The 18,574-nt window shown below is 35.1% G+C and overlaps 2 protein-coding genes and 2 pseudogenes across 3 annotated transcripts; 2 read left to right on the forward strand and 2 right to left on the reverse strand.

The window, feature by feature from the left end:
* Window positions 1-751: 751 nt before the first annotated feature.
* Window positions 752-2,533, forward strand: LOC105167687 (uncharacterized). The gene is made up of 3 exons (XM_011087490.3): window positions 752-910; window positions 1,047-1,135; window positions 2,215-2,533. The coding sequence occupies exons 1-3, from the start codon at window positions 869-871 to the stop codon at window positions 2,363-2,365; spliced, it is 282 nt and encodes a 93-aa protein (XP_011085792.1). The 5' UTR covers window positions 752-868; the 3' UTR covers window positions 2,366-2,533.
* A 1,067-nt stretch (window positions 2,534-3,600) lies between these two features.
* On the reverse strand, window positions 3,601-5,724 carry LOC105167688 (protein transport protein SEC13 homolog B). Of its 2 annotated transcripts, none has more exons than XM_088883047.1 (2): window positions 5,512-5,724; window positions 3,601-4,841 (listed from the first exon to the last, which is right to left on the reverse strand). In XM_088883047.1, exon 2 carries the CDS (start codon window positions 4,773-4,775, stop codon window positions 3,870-3,872), a length of 906 nt encoding a protein of 301 aa, XP_088739173.1. In that variant the 5' UTR covers window positions 4,776-4,841; window positions 5,512-5,724; the 3' UTR covers window positions 3,601-3,869. The 2 variants fall into 2 exon arrangements, with proteins under 2 accessions (XP_088739173.1, XP_088739172.1); XM_088883046.1 differs by having other exon boundaries at window positions 3,601-4,849; window positions 5,512-5,723.
* Window positions 5,725-6,173: 449 nt separating this feature from the next.
* On the reverse strand, window positions 6,174-7,249 carry LOC148787115 (uncharacterized; annotated as a pseudogene).
* Window positions 7,250-8,666: 1,417 nt separating this feature from the next.
* Window positions 8,667-18,185, forward strand: LOC148787116 (uncharacterized; annotated as a pseudogene).
* The last annotated feature ends 389 nt before the right edge of the window (window positions 18,186-18,574 follow it).

The following is an 18,574-nucleotide window of genomic DNA, read 5'->3' on the forward strand; positions in this document are numbered from 1 at the left end:
AAAATATCCGAATATAAGACAAAAATTCATAAATACAGATTTTTTCCCCATACATATGGGTTTGGAAGGATATATCCATCCAAATTGGACTAGATTATAATTTGTATTTTATTCTATTATAATAAGTCAAATAAATATTTTATTGATTGAATTACTTTTATATATTTACACGTTATTGAATATGAGAATGCATATTTTTTCACCTTATAAGAGTACTTTTGTTGGAAAAAAATTATTTGACATACAATAAATTAATAATAAGTCAATCGAGGATAAATTTAAATTTTTTATTATTTTAATTAAATTTAATAAATTTTAATTAATAAAATAATATATTTTAATAATACTAAATATAATTTTTAAAATTATAAAAAATTTACTGTAATCACTGAAAAATCATAAAAAAAGGGTCCAATGATTATTCCTTAAAATGAATGAATGTGTAGAGGCGTGAGGTGAAGAAGAGCCCACAGACCAAAAGTGAAACTGTGGGCCACTTTCAGCGGCCCGCCGCCGATTTCCTCATCATTTTCAGATGTGCTATCATTCAACTTATTATTGTTTTTTTATTTTTCAATTACATATTTTTGATGACTATAAATTTTAATTATTATTGAAAAAATTAAAAGTTAAAATCCCAAAACCTTATTAAAAAAGTATTGAAATAATAATTTTTGATTAAAAGTTTCTTATAAAAACAAATTATATAAATTATAATTTCAACATAATAATTAATATTATTAAAAAGAGAGTATTTATATATAGTTGAGTTGAGGTGTTGTATTATATTTCTCTTATTGGTGTGGAGCAGTGGAAAGCGCGCCGGCTATTTTCTCTCGCAAATTCGTTCCGCCTCAACAGCGATCTCATGGCTTCATCCAACACTCTCAAGCGATGGCTGAGGCCCGAGGTTCCTCCCATGATCTTCACTTTTTTTTTTTTTTTTTCCTAGGAAAATATCTCCTCGCTAAATTTAGACATTTTTCCTAGATTTTTTGATCGATGAATCGATCAGATCTGATGGTTTTTTGGGCACGTATTGTTAGGTGTATCCGTTGTTCGCCGCCGTTGGAGTGGCTGTCGGGATTTGCGGGATGCAGTTGGTCCGTAATATTTGCATTAACCCTGAAGTCAGGTAATTATTTTACGCTGCTTTTGATTATTATAGTTTTATCTTTAACATTTTTAATTTTCGCTCTCAGTGGGTCTTTTCTGATCAGATCTGTTCAGAGTATTGAATTTTTTCTTGCCCTGGTTTAGGTTTTTGTTTTTAAGTTTTCCTTGTTTGTTGATGTGTATATGTTTTCAGAATAGTATCAATTATCAAGCATTTTGGTATTATAAGCAATGGTTTTGCTATTTTCACGTGATAATAGAAAAGCTTATAATTTTCAGTCCACCATTTATTCCCTTTTGCATATTTGTCTAATCTACTTGTTAGGAAGGAAAGAATTTAGAAAGAGACGCATGATTTCTAGCTTCACCATATCGGATATATGTGAATTTTATAGAAATGTTTTTTTTTTGGTTCTGTACTCTGTCTGATCTAGACGGCCACAAGAGTTTTTCTTCTATATCGAAGATCTCTTCTTTGTGGCAATTAAAATTCAGTATAGCAAACAGAAATTTCATGTACTTTTTAATAATTATAACAAACCATTATGATGCGTCCTTCGTGATATTGACATAATTTGGCATGACAGTCTTGGCAAGTTGGCAGGGACAGTCACATTCTAGATTAGGGAGGCAAAGAAGTGTTTGATAAATTACTATTACATAATACCCAAGTGAAATAGACGAATTAAGAGGGCAAAATTTTCAGTTCTAAACCATTACAAATGAAATACCCAAATGAATAGATAAATTAAAGGGCAAGATTTTCAGTGCTAAACAATTAGAAACGGAGTTTGCACTTAGTTGTGATTACACTAATGGCCCCAAAATTGGTGGTGTACCCAAAATATGAGATAAATCAGTGCGAAGGAGGCGCACAATCAATGTGCTTAGTCCATTTTCTTACATATATTCTTGGAAGTTCATCGCCTGAAGATTGACTTTGGAGGATAAAAATGGAAGAAAATGAAATTTAATTTTAAGCTTCATCATAGGGCTTTTGTTCCTTGTACCCTTGAACCAAATTGATGATCACAACTCTTTTCTCTAAGTTAATCTCAGCCTAATTGAAAAGTTTATACTTGTATTTGTGAAATGCAGGGTAACCAAGGAAAACAGGGCTGCTGGCGTGTTGGAAAATTTTGCAGAAGGGGAGAAATATGCCGAACATGCTCTTAGGAAGTTTGTTCGCAACAGGGCTCCAGAAATTATGCCATCCATCAACAGTTTCTTCACTGACCCTAAATACTGATTCTGATTGTTTTTGAGACTGTACCGTGGAGTGAAAACTTTCACTTTTTCACTCGGATTTTATCTAAAACATAAAAAGAATGGGTACACATTCAGTTGAATAATTTGTATTGAAGATTTGGAGCTTTCAGCAGCTATTCGTTATTAATGGATTGCATGATTCTTGTTACATGCAATAGCTCCACTTCTCAATCTCCAGAAATGTTTCATTCCGCTTTTTGGTTTACATGTTTTATTGTTCTTTAACTATGTGCATTGGAAGCTCTCTTCTGCGCTTTATTCCTGGGAATTAAGTTACAATTGTTCCATGAATGAGGAGGACATGCTAATGGCGTCATTTTTCCTTGTGCGACTAATCGAGAACTTTACCATGCATATGAGCAAATAATAGAAATTTCTGTGTTGCAGGTTGGAGAGACTTGGATTCAATTCTGGGAAGTGTAAATCAAATGTTAATGAAAAATTCTGTGAGCTAGAATCAAGAAAATCAGCATACATCAGTTTAATGCGTTTGTCCCATTGGTTTATTTGGTTAAATGACCCAATTAGTGCATATTGGTGGAAATTAGACAAATATGAAATCAAATGAAAAAATTCAAAACAAACCAATGACTTGAACCGATTCTCAGTAAGCGTGGTAGCAACGGGCAAACAAAGTGGAAGGTTTGTGCCGTTACTGTGGAATCCTACTCGAGCAACAACTAGGTCATAAAATTAAGGGTAAATTACATTTTGTCATTTGAACTATAATTATTTTTATATTTTCGTATTTTTTTTTTTATTTCGACTTACCATTTTAATTTTACGAAATTTTGCACTTTATTATTTATAATTATTTTTCCACCAAGTTTTTTATCAAAAAAACATCATATACAGTGTACATATAATATTTAAGGATTATGTGATGTGATGTTTTTTACATATGTACAACATGTGATGTTTTTTGGGCAAAAAGAACAATAAAAAAACGATCATATATGCTAAAGTGTAAATTTTGCAAAATTGAGATGCAATTTGATATAAAAAAAAGTTAAATACAAAAGTATAAAAACAGACATAATTGGGATGGCAAAACGTAATTTGACCTAAAATAAATGCAAGATTTCTAGTAAAATCTTCCCAAAAGGGGATTGCATAAAAACACATCCGCTTGTTCCTAACATGTGTAGAATAATTTATATTGGTCATCCAAGAAAACAACACAATGCTAACCAAAACCCCAAAACCATAAAAAAATTTAAAAACAAAGAAAAAGACCTTATCAAGAACACAATTTCAAGAACGTTTCGGCTACAAAGCATAAGAAACCTGAAAAAGGGCCAAGGAAAATCACAATTTTCTCACTCCCTATGTCCTGTAGACCAGAATCATCCAATACAGAAAGGAATCAACTACAACGAATTTAGAGTACAGGGAAAAATAAAAAGTGGTCCTCAAGAATGTGAAAAAATGTATAACAAACAAAATGAGTACTCTTCATTTGATAACTAAGAGGAACCTGAATTCTATTGGTCGATTGTGGTGACCTCTTGCCACACCCCATCAACGGCTTCTTTCCACAATGTGATGCTGTTGTCACCAGACGCCACAGCCAGCAAGTTTCCGGTCAGGGACCATGAAACTCTCCAAACAGGAGTCTTAAAGTCCTTCAGTACTTTACCCTCCCACTGGTCACCTTCCTTCGCCACGGTCCATATCACAACTGTACCATCCTGAGAAGCACTTGCTATAGTGGACTTTGGCAGCCCCAAATTTGGAGCCCAAGCAACATCCCTCACCCAATCAGAATGCATTTGAAGTGCAGGGAAACAGTCCATTTTCCAGTTACCATTATATAGCTTCCACACCTTCACTGTATTATCACAACCACCAGAAGCCAGCTTTTGAACGGGTTCAAGCACTCCTGATCCAACTAAAGCACCAGGGGCCATCGAAGGAGCCCATGAAACAGAGGTAACGCCTACAGGGTGAGCTTGGTCGATTTTTGTAGTGTCCCAGCCACCTTCTGACTGAGCTGTGTAGACAGATATATTCCCATCAGAAGAACCACAAGCCAAGCAGAATCCCAGCTCATGAGGCGCCCATGCAATGGAATTGACAGATGATTTGTGGTCGAAAACTTGAAATTGAGACCACTCGTTCTGATTACCTTCTTTCCAGATGATAACTTTACCATCATAAGAACAAGAAGCAAGTGCTGAGCCGAACTTGGGGTGCGCCCAAGCTACCTGCCAGACTGGACCTTGATGTCCACTCAAAGTAGCCAGATGCTGAGATGTAGAGTTGTTGCCTACACCAATTATCTTTATGGTAGCATCCGATGATGCTGTTGCCACACGTTTTCCATAGTAATCCATGGATACATCATGAACAACATCGTTATGACCTGTTTCTATCTTTTGTGCAGGCATCTTTTCTTGTTGGTTATATCTTCAACTCAATTTCCTTATATTGCTGTATTGTTTGGCTCCCAACACCTGTATTTCTTTTTATTCAAATGCAATCCAAAGTTAAGAGACTGATCATTAATCCCCAATACGAGTCTCCAGATCTCTCCAATTTCTATTATTACTTATCCAGCAAACAAATTAGCCCAACACATTAAACAATCAACTTACAGTTCCCAATGTTTGATCTCAAAACATCAAATTCATCAAAACTGAAACAAAGGGACTCCAGAAAAGATCGAATCAAAACCCGTTTCAGCTAAATACTAGATCCATATTTTTTCCAAAATCAGCAATTTACAAACTTATAAAACCAGGGCTCTGCACATAACCCCTCACCATCAGTCTTGCCAACACGCATACAAATCCTCAATCTTTTTCTCATATACATACCTATGTATGGATTTAAGGTCAAGAAAACCTATTATTCTAGATCAATTGTTTTCATCTATAAAATGAATCAGACTATCACCTTTCCCTTTCAAGTTTCTTCCAAAATCTGATTCATAAAGTCGAAATCTCACAAAGAGAAAAAACGACCCTACATCAGAAAGACACAAGAAGCCTTAGAAACTCAAGCATTAAACACAGATGAAATGGATCTAAGACTTCTTCCCAGATCTCAACAGTTTATAACGAACTCTTAAGATTTACCGAAAAAAAGGAGAAGAATTTCCATGAACTAAAGGATGGGCTTTACCTGAGGGAAAGAGAATCGTATCGGGTTCGCTGGGGAAGCAGAGAAGAGCTGAAAAGAAAGAGAAACACCACTCCGCAGAGCTGGAGGGAACTGCAGTTGTACGTAGATAGAACTCTAACCAGCAGTAACCATTTCTGCATCAAATATATAAGGGTATGTTTGGATGCTTCAATATTCTTATCCCCGATTGACTGGAATTGCAATTTCCCCCTCAAACTATTTGCATGGTGACACTTTCCCTCCTCCAATTATAAAAAAGTTATGGTTTATGATACACTATGGCCATGTTTACTTTTTGTGATGGGATTAAGTGGCAAAATATTAGTTTGTGATTGTCCGTATGATTGACTTCAAATTGACTATTTCGTAACTTATTTATTGACTTAAGATAGTTTCAATAATTCAATTATTTTATATTTACTTGCTTTGTGTTATTTAAGTGATTGGGAACTGCAATTATAATTTTAACCCTAAATAAGACAATTGATTTTCCAATCAGTCTAATGGCTCATTTCTCCTTCACCTTATGTCTCCCTATTCTCGTTTTGTTCTATCTCACTCGTTTCGACTTCCACCGGGAGCTTTGTTGCCGGTTGTGCACCATCTCAAGAAATCATATAATCAATATCAATTGATATGTATATATCAGTTGGAATGAAAGCAGCAAAATACATTTGTTTCCCCAAGCCATCGTCAGCATAATTCTAAACCAATAACAGAACCAATTCAATCATCAAACAATAGAAACAATCTCAGACAACCATGATGGTGTCACAAGACAAACCATCATCAGAAGCAAAAACAACCCATGCTGCTGACGACATTTCATCTCTCCATCGTCTCAGATTCTTGAGGAAACCGGAGATGCTTCTCGTTAGGCATCGGCAAGCCTTTCAAACCCAGCAACCCACAACTAGGTGAAGAAGCACCCAACAACCGCGATTCACATGCATCATCACTGCCACAAACTTGCTCCTCGTCTTGAATCTCATCATCGCCGTTGTAAATGAACCGAATGTGTGCCCTCAAACTTTGGCCCCTCCTTCACACTAATCTTGCTGATTCCTTCACAGAGTCCTTGAAGCAGGTCAACATTATCTTCACCAAATTCATGCCCTTCTTCCTCTTCATATTGATAATAATCATCATCACATTCTTCCTCGGGACAATTCTCCCCCTCTTCTTCTTCGTCGTCCTCCCTAGTGCTACTTGCATTCACCCGAATAGACCAAATCGACGAGCGGAGGGTTTCTCTTTGCTACTCTCTGTGTCTCTGCAGACTACTCCTTGATAAGTCACCACAGAAGAGCACTCAGATGAATCAGACTTCTCAGAGAAATCCAGCAACAAAGACCTTGTGATCAGATTCTCAAACTCAACTCCCTCTTGTTTCTTCTCATCAAACATCTAAAATCAAGAAAAAGGGATCAACATTTGACACTCAAAACTCCAACAACAGAATCATTATACAATTTTCACAAAGTTCCATTCTTTTCTTTACCAAGAAAGACCAACAAAAATACCTGTGGGATCAGAAACTTTCAGTGACTGGGAAGGGATTGACAGAAGGCAGACCATCAGCATTAGCAGAGAGTTTCAAGACTTGGGGTGTGTTTGCAAGAGTTGGGGCAACAAGGTTGATTGGAGAGTTGAGTAGTCTGCTACGAGAGAAATATTGAGGACGATTGGAAGTAGTATAGCAACCTTTTGTCAGGTACATTAAATGTACCGGATACATCACCGTTGTAATTACAATATAAATGAGGGCAATTCGGACATTGCCTCTCCTAGAACCGAGGACGAAAATAGATGTTAGGAAAAAGGGGAAAATGGGCCATGTGGGTGACTATCTAATCGGCCAAAATTTTGATCATCGAAATCACTCAAAATTTGCTTCTAATACTGAATCAATCCAAGTTATAACGGGCTAGTCAAAAAGCAAGTAAACAAGTTACTATACGAGATTACAAGGGATATCACTCTTTATCACAATAAGTAACCAAAGCCCGTCTACTTTTTTCAATTTTAGAAATAAAATTATGAGATTCGACTTTCGCATTAGTAATTGCTCAACAACTTGTAATTTATTGGTCATATATTTTAGAAATAAATTATGATAATATATTTTACAACAAGGATGTGCCACAAAACGGCTAATATTTCCTATATCAATAATTCAATACTATTGCATTAAGATTGAGGAGTGTACGTTAACTATCTCGATCCGCATTATGTGTATAGACTAAAGTACTAAACCATTCCTATATAAAAAAAAAGGGTTAAATTCATTTTGGCCCCCTGTGTTATGCCAAAAGATCAAAAATCCCCCTATGAAAAAACAAATACCAATTTCACCCTCTTTGTTATAAAAAAAAAAAATCACACTGCCCCCCGGTCAAAGATAGTCTAATTTTCAGGGGTAAAGACTAAAATACCCCTTCATATATATGAAAAGGCTGTTGACCAATTTAGACCATAGAACCCGACTTCGTCGACTTTGAGAGAAAACCCTAATCCTTCCCTTTGTTAAAACTTATTCGATTTCTTTGCAAAAAATTGAAAAAACTGACCGTTAAATTCGAAGAAAACTCTATATAATTAACAAAAAGAGGTTAAAGAAGGTGAGTTGTCTACTTTTCGCTTTTTTTTTTTCATTTTTTGTGGTGTTTATGTTGCATTAGGGTTTTATAGTTTACGATTTTTATAGTTATGTTATGATTTAGGTTATGATTTAGGATTTTTATAGTTTTTTATTAAGTTTCTAAGCATAAAAGTTTGAATTTTTCTATTTAGGTGTTCTTTTTTTTGTTGCGGCTGAAGAGAAATCGACGATATTTCAACAATACATCAGGTTAGTTTTCAGATCTACTACTTTAAGGTACTTTTTCTGATTTTTAAAAATAAATTCTCTCTACAAGAACTGATCTAGCGTTTTTCGCTATATAGGATTTTTTCTTTTGTGGTTTCTGGTGGAGAGAAATAAAAAAGGCTCAACCAGTATATGAGGTCAGTTTTCCATATTACTTTAATGTATTTTTTATTTTTTTTTAAAAAATCTCGATTAAAGAATTGATTCTTAGTTATGTTATTTTATTGTAGATTTATATAAAGACAAAAGAAAAAGGAGATTAGGACTTGGTGAACTCTGCAAGACAATGACGGTATGTTTGTTTTATGTGCATTATTATATATCTGTGGTCCCTCATGACACTCGTATGATATTCACTTCTGATAGTTACTTGAGGTTTCAAATGTTGCAAAAATTGATACACGTTCATGGTTAAAGCATATAGAGGAGTTAGGAAAGTGAAAATATTGAATTGACAATACTCAATTGACAATTCTTTGGAAATCAGTGATAAAAGATATACAATAAAATTATCATTGAATTATGGACTTCATGGTATTCTGTGAATGGATTGGTCTTTCCAGTTTCACATCTTCTGTTTACGTTGATGGGTCTTAGGAAAGGAATGCATACCCACATTCAGAAATTAGATAAAGGAAATGATGATACAAGTTTCTTTTCTTTCATTCAAGATGGAATTGCAGTGTGGAATATCTACATTGGCACCTTCACCTTGTAGTTTGGGTATACACTTCTTTATATAATTCTGGAATGGAAGGAAAACTTTTTAGGCAAACGAGTGCCTTCATTAGTGCTAATCTCTTTTGCATTGTGTTGGGAAAGGGAAAATGCTGTAAATGCTGAAAATAAGATCTTAAATAGTAGGACATTAATCTATTATGTCATCATGAATAACTTTTCGTTTATTTAATAGATGAAACTAGGAAAGATACAATAGATATTGCATGATAAATTTCTGGAGTCACCGAATTTTCTGTTTGTTGAGTTCTTTTTGTCAGTTAATTTATTATATTGTATGTGGTCCCTATTTGAGAGTTATTATATTGCAGCTATTACCATGTTCATGATCTATTTTAATTTTTTTTATAATAGTATGTGGTCCCTATTTGAGAGTTATTATATTGCTGTTATTACTATGTTCATGATCTATTTTTAGACTTTTTATGATAGTATGTGGTCCCCATTTGAGAATTATTATATTGCAGCTATTACCATGTTCATGATATTTTTTAGACTTTTTATGATAGTATGTGGTCCCCATTTGAGAATTATTATATTGCAGCTATTACCATGTTCATGATATTTTTTAGACTTTTTATGATAATATGTGGTCCATGTTTGAGAATTATTATATTCTATTATATTTAAAAAATATGGGCCTGTTTGAAAATTGATAGTTATTTATTGACCCCCAGTGATAATATAAATATTCATAAAACTCCCTATGATAAACTTGTGTATCTACTTTTATAATGTGCTCCTTTTAAAAAGTTGTATTTGTTTTTTTTTCCCTCCATGTGCAGAGTAATGACTTGCATGATGTTCACTTCTGGTATGGTGGTAGATTTGTGGATGGTAATAGATCTAAATATGTAGGGGGTACAAAAAAGATTTTTGAAGGGATAGATATTGATTTTCTAGGAATGTATGAATTAGGAGAAATGTATGATAGATGTGGTGGGAAGAAAGGCACAATGACCTTTTATTATAAAATTTCAGGGTTACCACTAGAACTTGGTTTAAGACGTATTAGCAATGAATGCCCTGACATTTGCATATGTGATTTGGAGAATCAATATAGAGGGATAGACTTGCCTATAGAAATATATGTAGAAGACAGTGATTGTGAGCCCATTCAGGCACTAGATAAAGAAGGGAGGCACTTGAAAAAATTAGAGGGAAAGATTCTATTCAATATGAAAAACTGTGGGATTATTGTGAGACAGTGAGGCATTTTAACCCTGGCAGCAAGATGATTATTAAAAAAGTTGAGGGTTCAAATCCACCAGTCTTTGATAAAATGCATGTGAGCTTTGCAGCACTTAAAAATGGTTTTTTAAATGGTTGCAGACCGATCATTGGTCTAGATGGTTGTTTTTTGAAAACCTATTATGGTGGACAGTTGCTTGTGGCTGTAGGGAGGAATGGGAATGACAACATGTTTCCTATTGCCATGGTTGTAGTTCAGATAGAATACAGGGAAAATTGGACTTGGTTTTTGGGGGAATTGCTAGATGATATAGGTGGGATGGGGACTTCGATGTGGTCTTTCATTAGTGATAGGCAAAAAGGACTTATTGAGGCCTTAAAAGATCTTGTTACTGATTCTGAACATAGATTTTGCATTAGGCACATGTATGAAAACTTCAAAATGAAGTTTAAATCCCAAGAACTGAAACAATTCTTTTGGAAAGCTGCATCAACAGCAAACAAAAGGGATTTTGAAAGGTTCATGAAAAAAATTGAAGAAATTGACCCAAAAAGAAACCTGAAGTTGAGACAGCCTTTGAATGGCTGAAAAAAATCAATCCAGAACATTGGAGTCGGGTTTTTTTTCCTTTGCATAGTAAATGTGATATATTGGTGAACAATCTTTGTGAAAGCTTTAATAATTACATACTTGATGCTAGAGATAAGCCAATAATCACGATGTTTGAATGGATTAGATGCAAATTGATGTCAAGATTGCAGCAAAAAAGGGAAGGGATGGATAAGTTTGAGGGAGACATTTGCCCAAATGTTCTTAAAAAAATCAAGAAGCAACAGTTAATGGCTAGGAATTGTTTTACATTGTGGTGTGGGATGGATGAGTATGAAGTAGATCATTTCCTAGATAAGTATGTGGTGAATCTTGCAAAAAGAACATGCACTTGTGGCATGTTTCAGTTGAATGCCTACCACTGCTGCCATGCACGTGCAGCAATATCTACCAAACGGGTTCCAATTGATGAGTATGTTGATATTTGTTACAAAAAATCAACATACTTAAAGGTTTATGGGGAGATGATCCATGCTGTTCCTGGGGCAAAAGACTACATTCAAACTACTTATGAACCCCTAAAACAAACCACCAAAAGTTAAAACGAAAAGGGGTAGACCAAAAAGACTTAGGAGGAGGGGTCCAGATGAGGTGCAATCCACTTCTACAAGAAAAGGTCTAACACATACGTGCAGCAACTGCTTGGAGAGAGGACACAACAAGGGAACTTGCAAGAATCCAACACACCAAAAGTCAAAGTTTTACAAGGTTTGTTAAATGAAATTGTTCACTTAATATTCTGTCTCTCTTTTTTCTTTTTTGACAATTATGTTGAGTAAAAACATTTATTTGCAGGCATAAGTCATGAGGAAATACCTGTCGAAGGCTCTCAAATTCCCCGAACAAGCCAAGAGAATGAGTTGCAGTCTGAGGCTACAAGAGCAACCAAGGTAAGTTAATATATTTTTTCCAATGTAAATATTAGCTACTACTCAAATATGAATAAATTATTTTGAATTTTAGAAGCAAAAAACAAGAACAAGTGCAAAGACACTACAAACAAGCATTCCTCCATGTACTGTAAGCACTGTAAGTTCTGATAGTAATTAAAATATAGTTCTTTTTGCTACAATTTTTTACTACAATATTGTTGACATATTACATGTTTTTTTTTCAAATGCAGCTTGAACAAACAATTGATGGAGCATCTGCAGCCACACACTCGACAAACACTCCTCCATCTATTGTAAGCACCGTAAGTTTCTTTTGTTTTTTTTTTTTTATAACAACAAGAAATTGGCTATCAATGCTTGTGACTGTGTACAAGTGAGCAATTAAAATATAATCCTCTTGAAATGTAGAATGAACAAACAATTGTTGGGTCATCTGCGACAACACCCCCCACAAGCACTCATCCATCTACTGTAAGTTTTGTTATTATATATTTCCTAATTTTTATATTTTTATGCAATTGTTTTTAAACTCTTTTTATATTATCAACAACAAATTGGTTATCAAGGACGTAGAAATGCCGTTTTGATGGGAGATACTATTGGAACAAGCTCAAGAGGACCTATAAATACAAATAGAAACAAAAAGCCATCAATTTTCGAAGTTCTGGAAAGAATCAAGGAGAGGTCCAAGAAAAGGCCACGGAGGCCATGAAAATAGAGTTGTAATTTTGTTTTAACCATTTTATGGTGTTGGATGTACTTTTTGGCTACTTTAAATGGTGCTACTTGTTTGATTTATTTGGTATTTTTTGGAGAGAAATTACTGGCAGCACCTTTGGAGGTAGTAATGTCTTTGAATGAGGTTGGATATACTTTTGGCTGAGGCTTAATCTTGAGAAATTTGGCAGTGTAGTTGAAAGTTGTAAATTGTTTAATTGACAGATACAATATGAATGCTTACATTGTGCTTTAATGAAATCAAGCATTTTATTGTTTTGCACTTTTAGATGTCTTATGTAGTATTTTTTAAAGCATTGGACAACATTCTAATATGATCTTATAATCTGGAAACAAAAATAAACTGTGCATTTTTTGAATTACAATGCAATTAGAAACAAAAATACACTGCATATTTCAGGAATTAGAATACAATTACAACAACCCTTGATTTCTACTTGATTAACAGAATGAAAACCATCAAACATAAAACTGCACTAACTCCAATCCAAAAATTAACATTGCTAACCACTTTTTCATTGTGTTCGACATTTATATTTGATTTTTTGGAATTCGACGCTTTCGATATCACATCATCTATATCACAACCATCTAGTTCATCTTCATCTGTTGCAAATGCACTGTCCCCCAACCCGGTGTATGCTCCACAATCAAAACTTACCGGAAACCCGCTTGGTGCCCATGTAGCTCTTTCGGTTGTACCCAACGAAAAAAATTACAAATTTGAAACTACAACAATAATATAACTTACCTCTAGAAGGTTTTCTTAAAGATTCCACTACTCTAATTTCTGCCTTTGAATTGCATCCACATAATGGTGAAGCTGAAAACCTCAAATCGAGCACTTCCTTGCATCCTCGATTTTTTTTAGTCGACGTGATTGTGTGGACATGGCTTCAAAATTTGCAAAAAAGAAAAAAAAATGAGAAAGATGCATTAAATTGGGGGATAGAAGGGTTAGAAAGGTGCACGAAAGGGTTAGAAAGTGCGATAGAAAGAAGGGATGAAACAATCTTTAAATTGGGGGAGAGAAGGGCAAAAATGTCCAAAAAATGTAATTTTCATACCCAGCTTCGCAGTCAACGCGCGTGAGCCGCAAATTCTGCACGGAGGGAGTTTTTTAAACTTTATTTTATATCACAAGGGGGTAATTGATACTTTAATTTTCATAGGGGGGTTTTTGATCATTCCTATTATCACAGGGGGACTCACTGGATTTTTCCCTAAAAAAAATGTCAATTAAATTCTTTTCTCGTTTCCCCTCCTGCCCTCTTTCTATTTCCCCTTTATTATATTGTACTTCTGATTTCAAATACATATGGAGTCTTTTGCATGCCCTTGACTACACGTAACTTGAGGTTGATGGTCAAATTTAACAATTTTCTTTTAAATAAAAAGAATCTAGCACTGAATTTGATGTATTATAAATCCAAACTGCCAATTAATAGAGGGAATCTTTTCGATTGTATTTTTTAAAATTAAGTAAATTATTCCTAAAAAAAGTGGTGTATTATACGTTCTTTTAATGCAATTTTTTTTATTAATTTTCTAAGAAAATATTATTTTATGTATAAAAATATATAATAATATTATTGTATTATATTATATATAATGTATATTATATATAATATATATTATTTATAATGTATATCTTTATTAAAAAAAAACCTAACCTGTCGCCGCCTCCCCTTTGCCCCCACCCCTACCCCAAAAAACCCTTCCCTGTTGCTGTCCCCTTCCTCGTCTTCGCTGCCCACTGGAAAATGCTTATACCTCCACCTCCACCATCCCTTTGATGCCTACTCCTCCCTGCATCCATGGTTGTCGTCACCGTTGCTGCCCTCCGCCTCCATTTTGCCGCCCCTCTCTTTCGGTTTCTCTGTATATAGGTGCATATTATCATATAGAAAGAGGCGAGGGTCTATGTAATTGAGCCGGAAAAGTTTCGTCGGGCGAGCTCAATTACATCGATCCTTCACGAGCTTATTTTCAAAATAACAAGTATGAAGAAGCTGAAGCATCAGAATCTGCTGAAAGAAAGGCTGAGAAGGCCACTAGCCTGGCCAACAATTTCTTTGTTTTCAACGCCTCCTAATTTCCAGGAATTAGTCACTTCAACAGCCTTCGATCGCTCCTCGTTCAGCAGATAGAAACCCTACCTATGCAAGATTGAATGCAGTGCTGCTTTCTGCTATACCGACTCCCCCGCTGGCCATCGGGGACCGAGTGGTAAGGCCATGATATGCAGGGGAAAATCTCACTCATTCTTCCATTGGGGACAGGTGCACGAACGACAACTCCAAACGTCACACATCCGCCGCCTACCTACCGTTTAGTCGGATCGAAAGGCATACGAGAAAATGGTGAGGCAGATAGATCAAGCTTTCTATGGGGTAAGACCACTTATATCCGATAACAGAGATGTTGATGACTCCGAGATGGACGACCGGATCGGCAACGGACGTTGACGAGCGACATCCCTCCATAGCTCAGTTAAGTCTATCAACGCGGTATGAACTCCTACCTTCTAAGTAGCCGAGCCCCTTTTTCTAGATAGTGATTGCACTTCCCCTTTTGGGATTTTAGAATCCCTTCGAACCCTCTATGCTTCTTCCTTTGTGAAAGAAAGGAAAGCTATTGATATCCAATTTTCACGAAAAAAGACGCTCTTGCTGGTCTTGTTGGAATAAGCGCTGCTAGGGGAATAAAAGGTTTGGTCCTATCCGCTTTTAGAGTGATCGCAGACTTAAGTAGGTCCCTGAGAGTCCTCGCATCACAGCCTGCTCTTATACAATTCCAAAGCATTCTTTTCATAGGCAGACTCTTTTAGGAGATTGGCTTTTCTCAACTAGCCATTGTATTAGTAGCAGTTCTGAAAGAACCTCGCTAGGTAGTAGCTCTTTAACTACATGAGTCTTTGTTATGCCATACTCCAATGCCACCTCGTTCCTATCTTATTTTTACAATACCGGAACATCCTCTGCGCCGTGCCCTGGATATAATTTTAAATCCCAACCATTGATTTGAATTAAAGTAAAATTTGGGGCATTGATCTACTAGTTAAATTTGCTTATATTCAAAGATTCTATGATTCTTAAATAATGTTAAAAATATAATTTTATAATATAAAATTTAAATAAAATTAAAATTAAAAAAAATCACGTACACTTCACGAAATCGTAGAATGGGGGAGTAATTTTATAAAACACAGAAAGATAATTTTGTATTTTTTTTCCCACATAGAATAATTTAATTATTTGAATATGAGAGTGGAGTGGTATGCATTTTTTCGAATTCCTAAATATATTTTTTTTTGATAAATGTAAGTTTCGTTAATAAAATAAAATCGTACAGTACAACAGTGCTCAATTGGTGATCGACAGGCCAAGGGATACGCCATAATCTATATAACGCACATGAACTAACAGAACGAGATAAATTAACACTGATAATCCTGTGTCTAATATCTTCTACAATAATGGTGGCTATTATATTCGATGGTCGCTCCGTTTACTCAAAGCGTCTCAAATTTCGTTCCCTCCAAATGTGGTAAATGCAAGCAGTCAGGAGTACACGATAAGCCAAGTTAATCATATGTTTTCCTCTCCATTTTCTTGCAGCCCACTCAACGTCCCGTGATCACTCTTTATTAGGCCATTCAAACCGAACAATCAGCCGAATCGCTGTCAGGGAGCTTCTGGCATAACGACATCGAATAGATGAGTATATATCTCCATTGCGCCCTCATCACATAATATACAAGCGCCTAGATATGATAGCCATGGTTTATCAACTGTGGTTAGTTTTCCCAAAATCACAAGTCATAAGATGAAATTATGCCTGGAGATTTTCAGAGAACGCGAGAGTAGTGAACGAATTCCTAAATATTTGTAGACGCGGGTCACAAGGTTTTGAGGTTGTGGGGCATGGCGTTAGAATGTTTGGTGGTGACGTGGACATTGATGGAGAGCCGTGGGTCCTTCATTTGTTGTCTATTGATGGTTGTTACCAATTGTTGGAGTTTGGACATTTGTATTATGAAGTTGTATTGGGTAAATTATGGTGGACCAATTATGTGGTAAACAAGAAAATAATATATTAATTGGTTATGTGTTTATGTTCTTTTTAGAGCGATCAACTTTATTTGAGTAGAGTATATATAGATTTTGTTATTTGGATTAATTTTATATTCCAATATGTATGTGATTCCGTTAAATATTTATTGGTAGCTGTAGCTTCAAATAATATTTAATGCATTCATCAAATTTGAATTTACAACTTTATAATTACTGCTATTAAAAATAGAAAAACATTTGTACGTTAATAATATAATTTTATTATTTACAAAGCCTCAATTAATCTAATTTAGGCCTCGTTACGTTTGGTAATCAGTTTCGGCTATTATTTTTGAATCATCTGAATAAAAATAAAAAATTCTTGTAAAGTGGAGATCTTGTAAAGCGAGATAAATAGTATGGGTTTTACGTTTATAAAATCTTTACAAAGTGTTGTAAGACCAAATCTTGCAAAGTAAAAAGGAAAGAGGGAATACATATAAATAGGTTGTGCGCATAAAAGCAAACCAACCTTAAATCAAAGAAAAAAATACCACGGGAAGGCAAAGCCCAAGGACCTCGACAGGTGTCGGAGTTTGATTAAAAAAAAGTCCAATCAAAAGGATGCCCAAAATGAATCCAGAAGGTCGAGTCGTGGTTTGTGTCCATGGCTCAGTTTTTTTTTTTAAATGTATATTACATTAAAATTGTTAATTATAAATATAAACATTATAGTTTCAATCAATTTATTACAAATATTACAATAAAAATACAGATATTAAAAATGTTTGCTCGTTCCACAATTGCGTCTGTGGTGTTGACGTTGAGGTCTTCTTATTTTCTCGGGCACATTTGTATTGACTCATTTTGTTCATCATTATCATCACCACCGGAATTAATGTGCAATCGATTTGATGATACTGCAGAATTGGGCTCCACATTATCACGATATGTACTAAATGATAGAAATGAAATTGATGAAATATTATATCTTGGTGCAACCAAGGTTAAGATCTACATGTGAAGAATATAGTTCTACATGCTTGGTATATATGGAACCGATTGAAATTAATCATTTTGTGGCAGTTGAGACACATAGTAATCTTGAGGTGGTTGAGACACGTAGTAATCTTGAGGCGTACTCGAAGCTACCTAAATATATGAGAGCTCTCCGAAAATTTAATGCAGGAACTATTGTTGAATGGGAATACAAAGACTTCTAGCAGTCAACTGGTGCATATGTGATACGTCATTTGGGCGTTCAGACCGTGTACCAAAGGGTTCCAATTCTGTCGCGAAATTATTAGTGTAGATGTGATCCATTTATACACAAAGTACAAATACAAATATTGATTGCAGCTGCCATAGATGTGAATCAACATATACTCCATCTTGCATTTGCAATTGTAAATGAAAAATCCTATTCATTTTGGAATTGGTTTCTTCAATAGTTGAGCAGACATGTTATAAAGGGCGAAGGGGGATGTGCCTTATTTCTGGCTATTACCCTGATATCATTAAAGCAGTATGCAAAAGTTAGGACTTTGTGCAACCTCTCGGAGTGCATCGGTATTGTTTGAGGCACGTGTGTTCTAATTTCAACAGTCAACACAAGAATGTTGAATTGAAAGATCTTTATTGGGGAGTTCACTCTGAATATCAAATCACAAAGTTTAATCAAATAATGGATGAGATAAAGAGCTACAAATAGCAACTTTTGAATACTTAGACCAAGTTGACAAGGAAAACTAGACAGCTTCTCATGATGGTGGATGACGATGCAGTATTCTTACGATCAACATGTCAGAATGCATTAATGGAGTTTTGAAAGGGGCTCGCCTCCTACCAGTAACAACAATAGTCGAAATAATGCTTACGCGTGCTATCCATTATTTTCATGAGAGGCACGAGAAGAGTGGCTTAATGTTGAGCAACAACCAACTATAGACGGATAATGCATACAATATGT

Source organism: Sesamum indicum, linkage group LG8 (assembly GCF_026168435.1).
Source record: "Sesamum indicum cultivar Baizhima isolate 11 linkage group LG8, ASM2616843v1, whole genome shotgun sequence".
NCBI classification, from domain to species: Eukaryota; Viridiplantae; Streptophyta; class Magnoliopsida; order Lamiales; family Pedaliaceae; genus Sesamum; species Sesamum indicum.

What these genes read in the sequence shown, in the direction of transcription:
- LOC105167687 (XM_011087490.3), top strand. Translation starts at nt 869, where the DNA reads ATGGCTTCATCCAACACTCTCAAGCGATGGCTGAGGCCCGAG. An exon ending in AGCGATGGCTGAGGCCCGAG is followed by an intron (nt 911 to 1,046) that starts GTTCCTCCCATG and finishes ACGTATTGTTAG; the next exon opens with GTGTATCCGTTGTTCGCCGC. An exon ending in TGCATTAACCCTGAAGTCAG is followed by an intron (nt 1,136 to 2,214) that starts GTAATTATTTTA and finishes TGTGAAATGCAG; the next exon opens with GGTAACCAAGGAAAACAGGG.
- LOC105167688 (XM_088883047.1), bottom strand. Translation starts at nt 4,775, where the DNA reads ATGCCTGCACAAAAGATAGAAACAGGTCATAACGATGTTGTTCATGAT.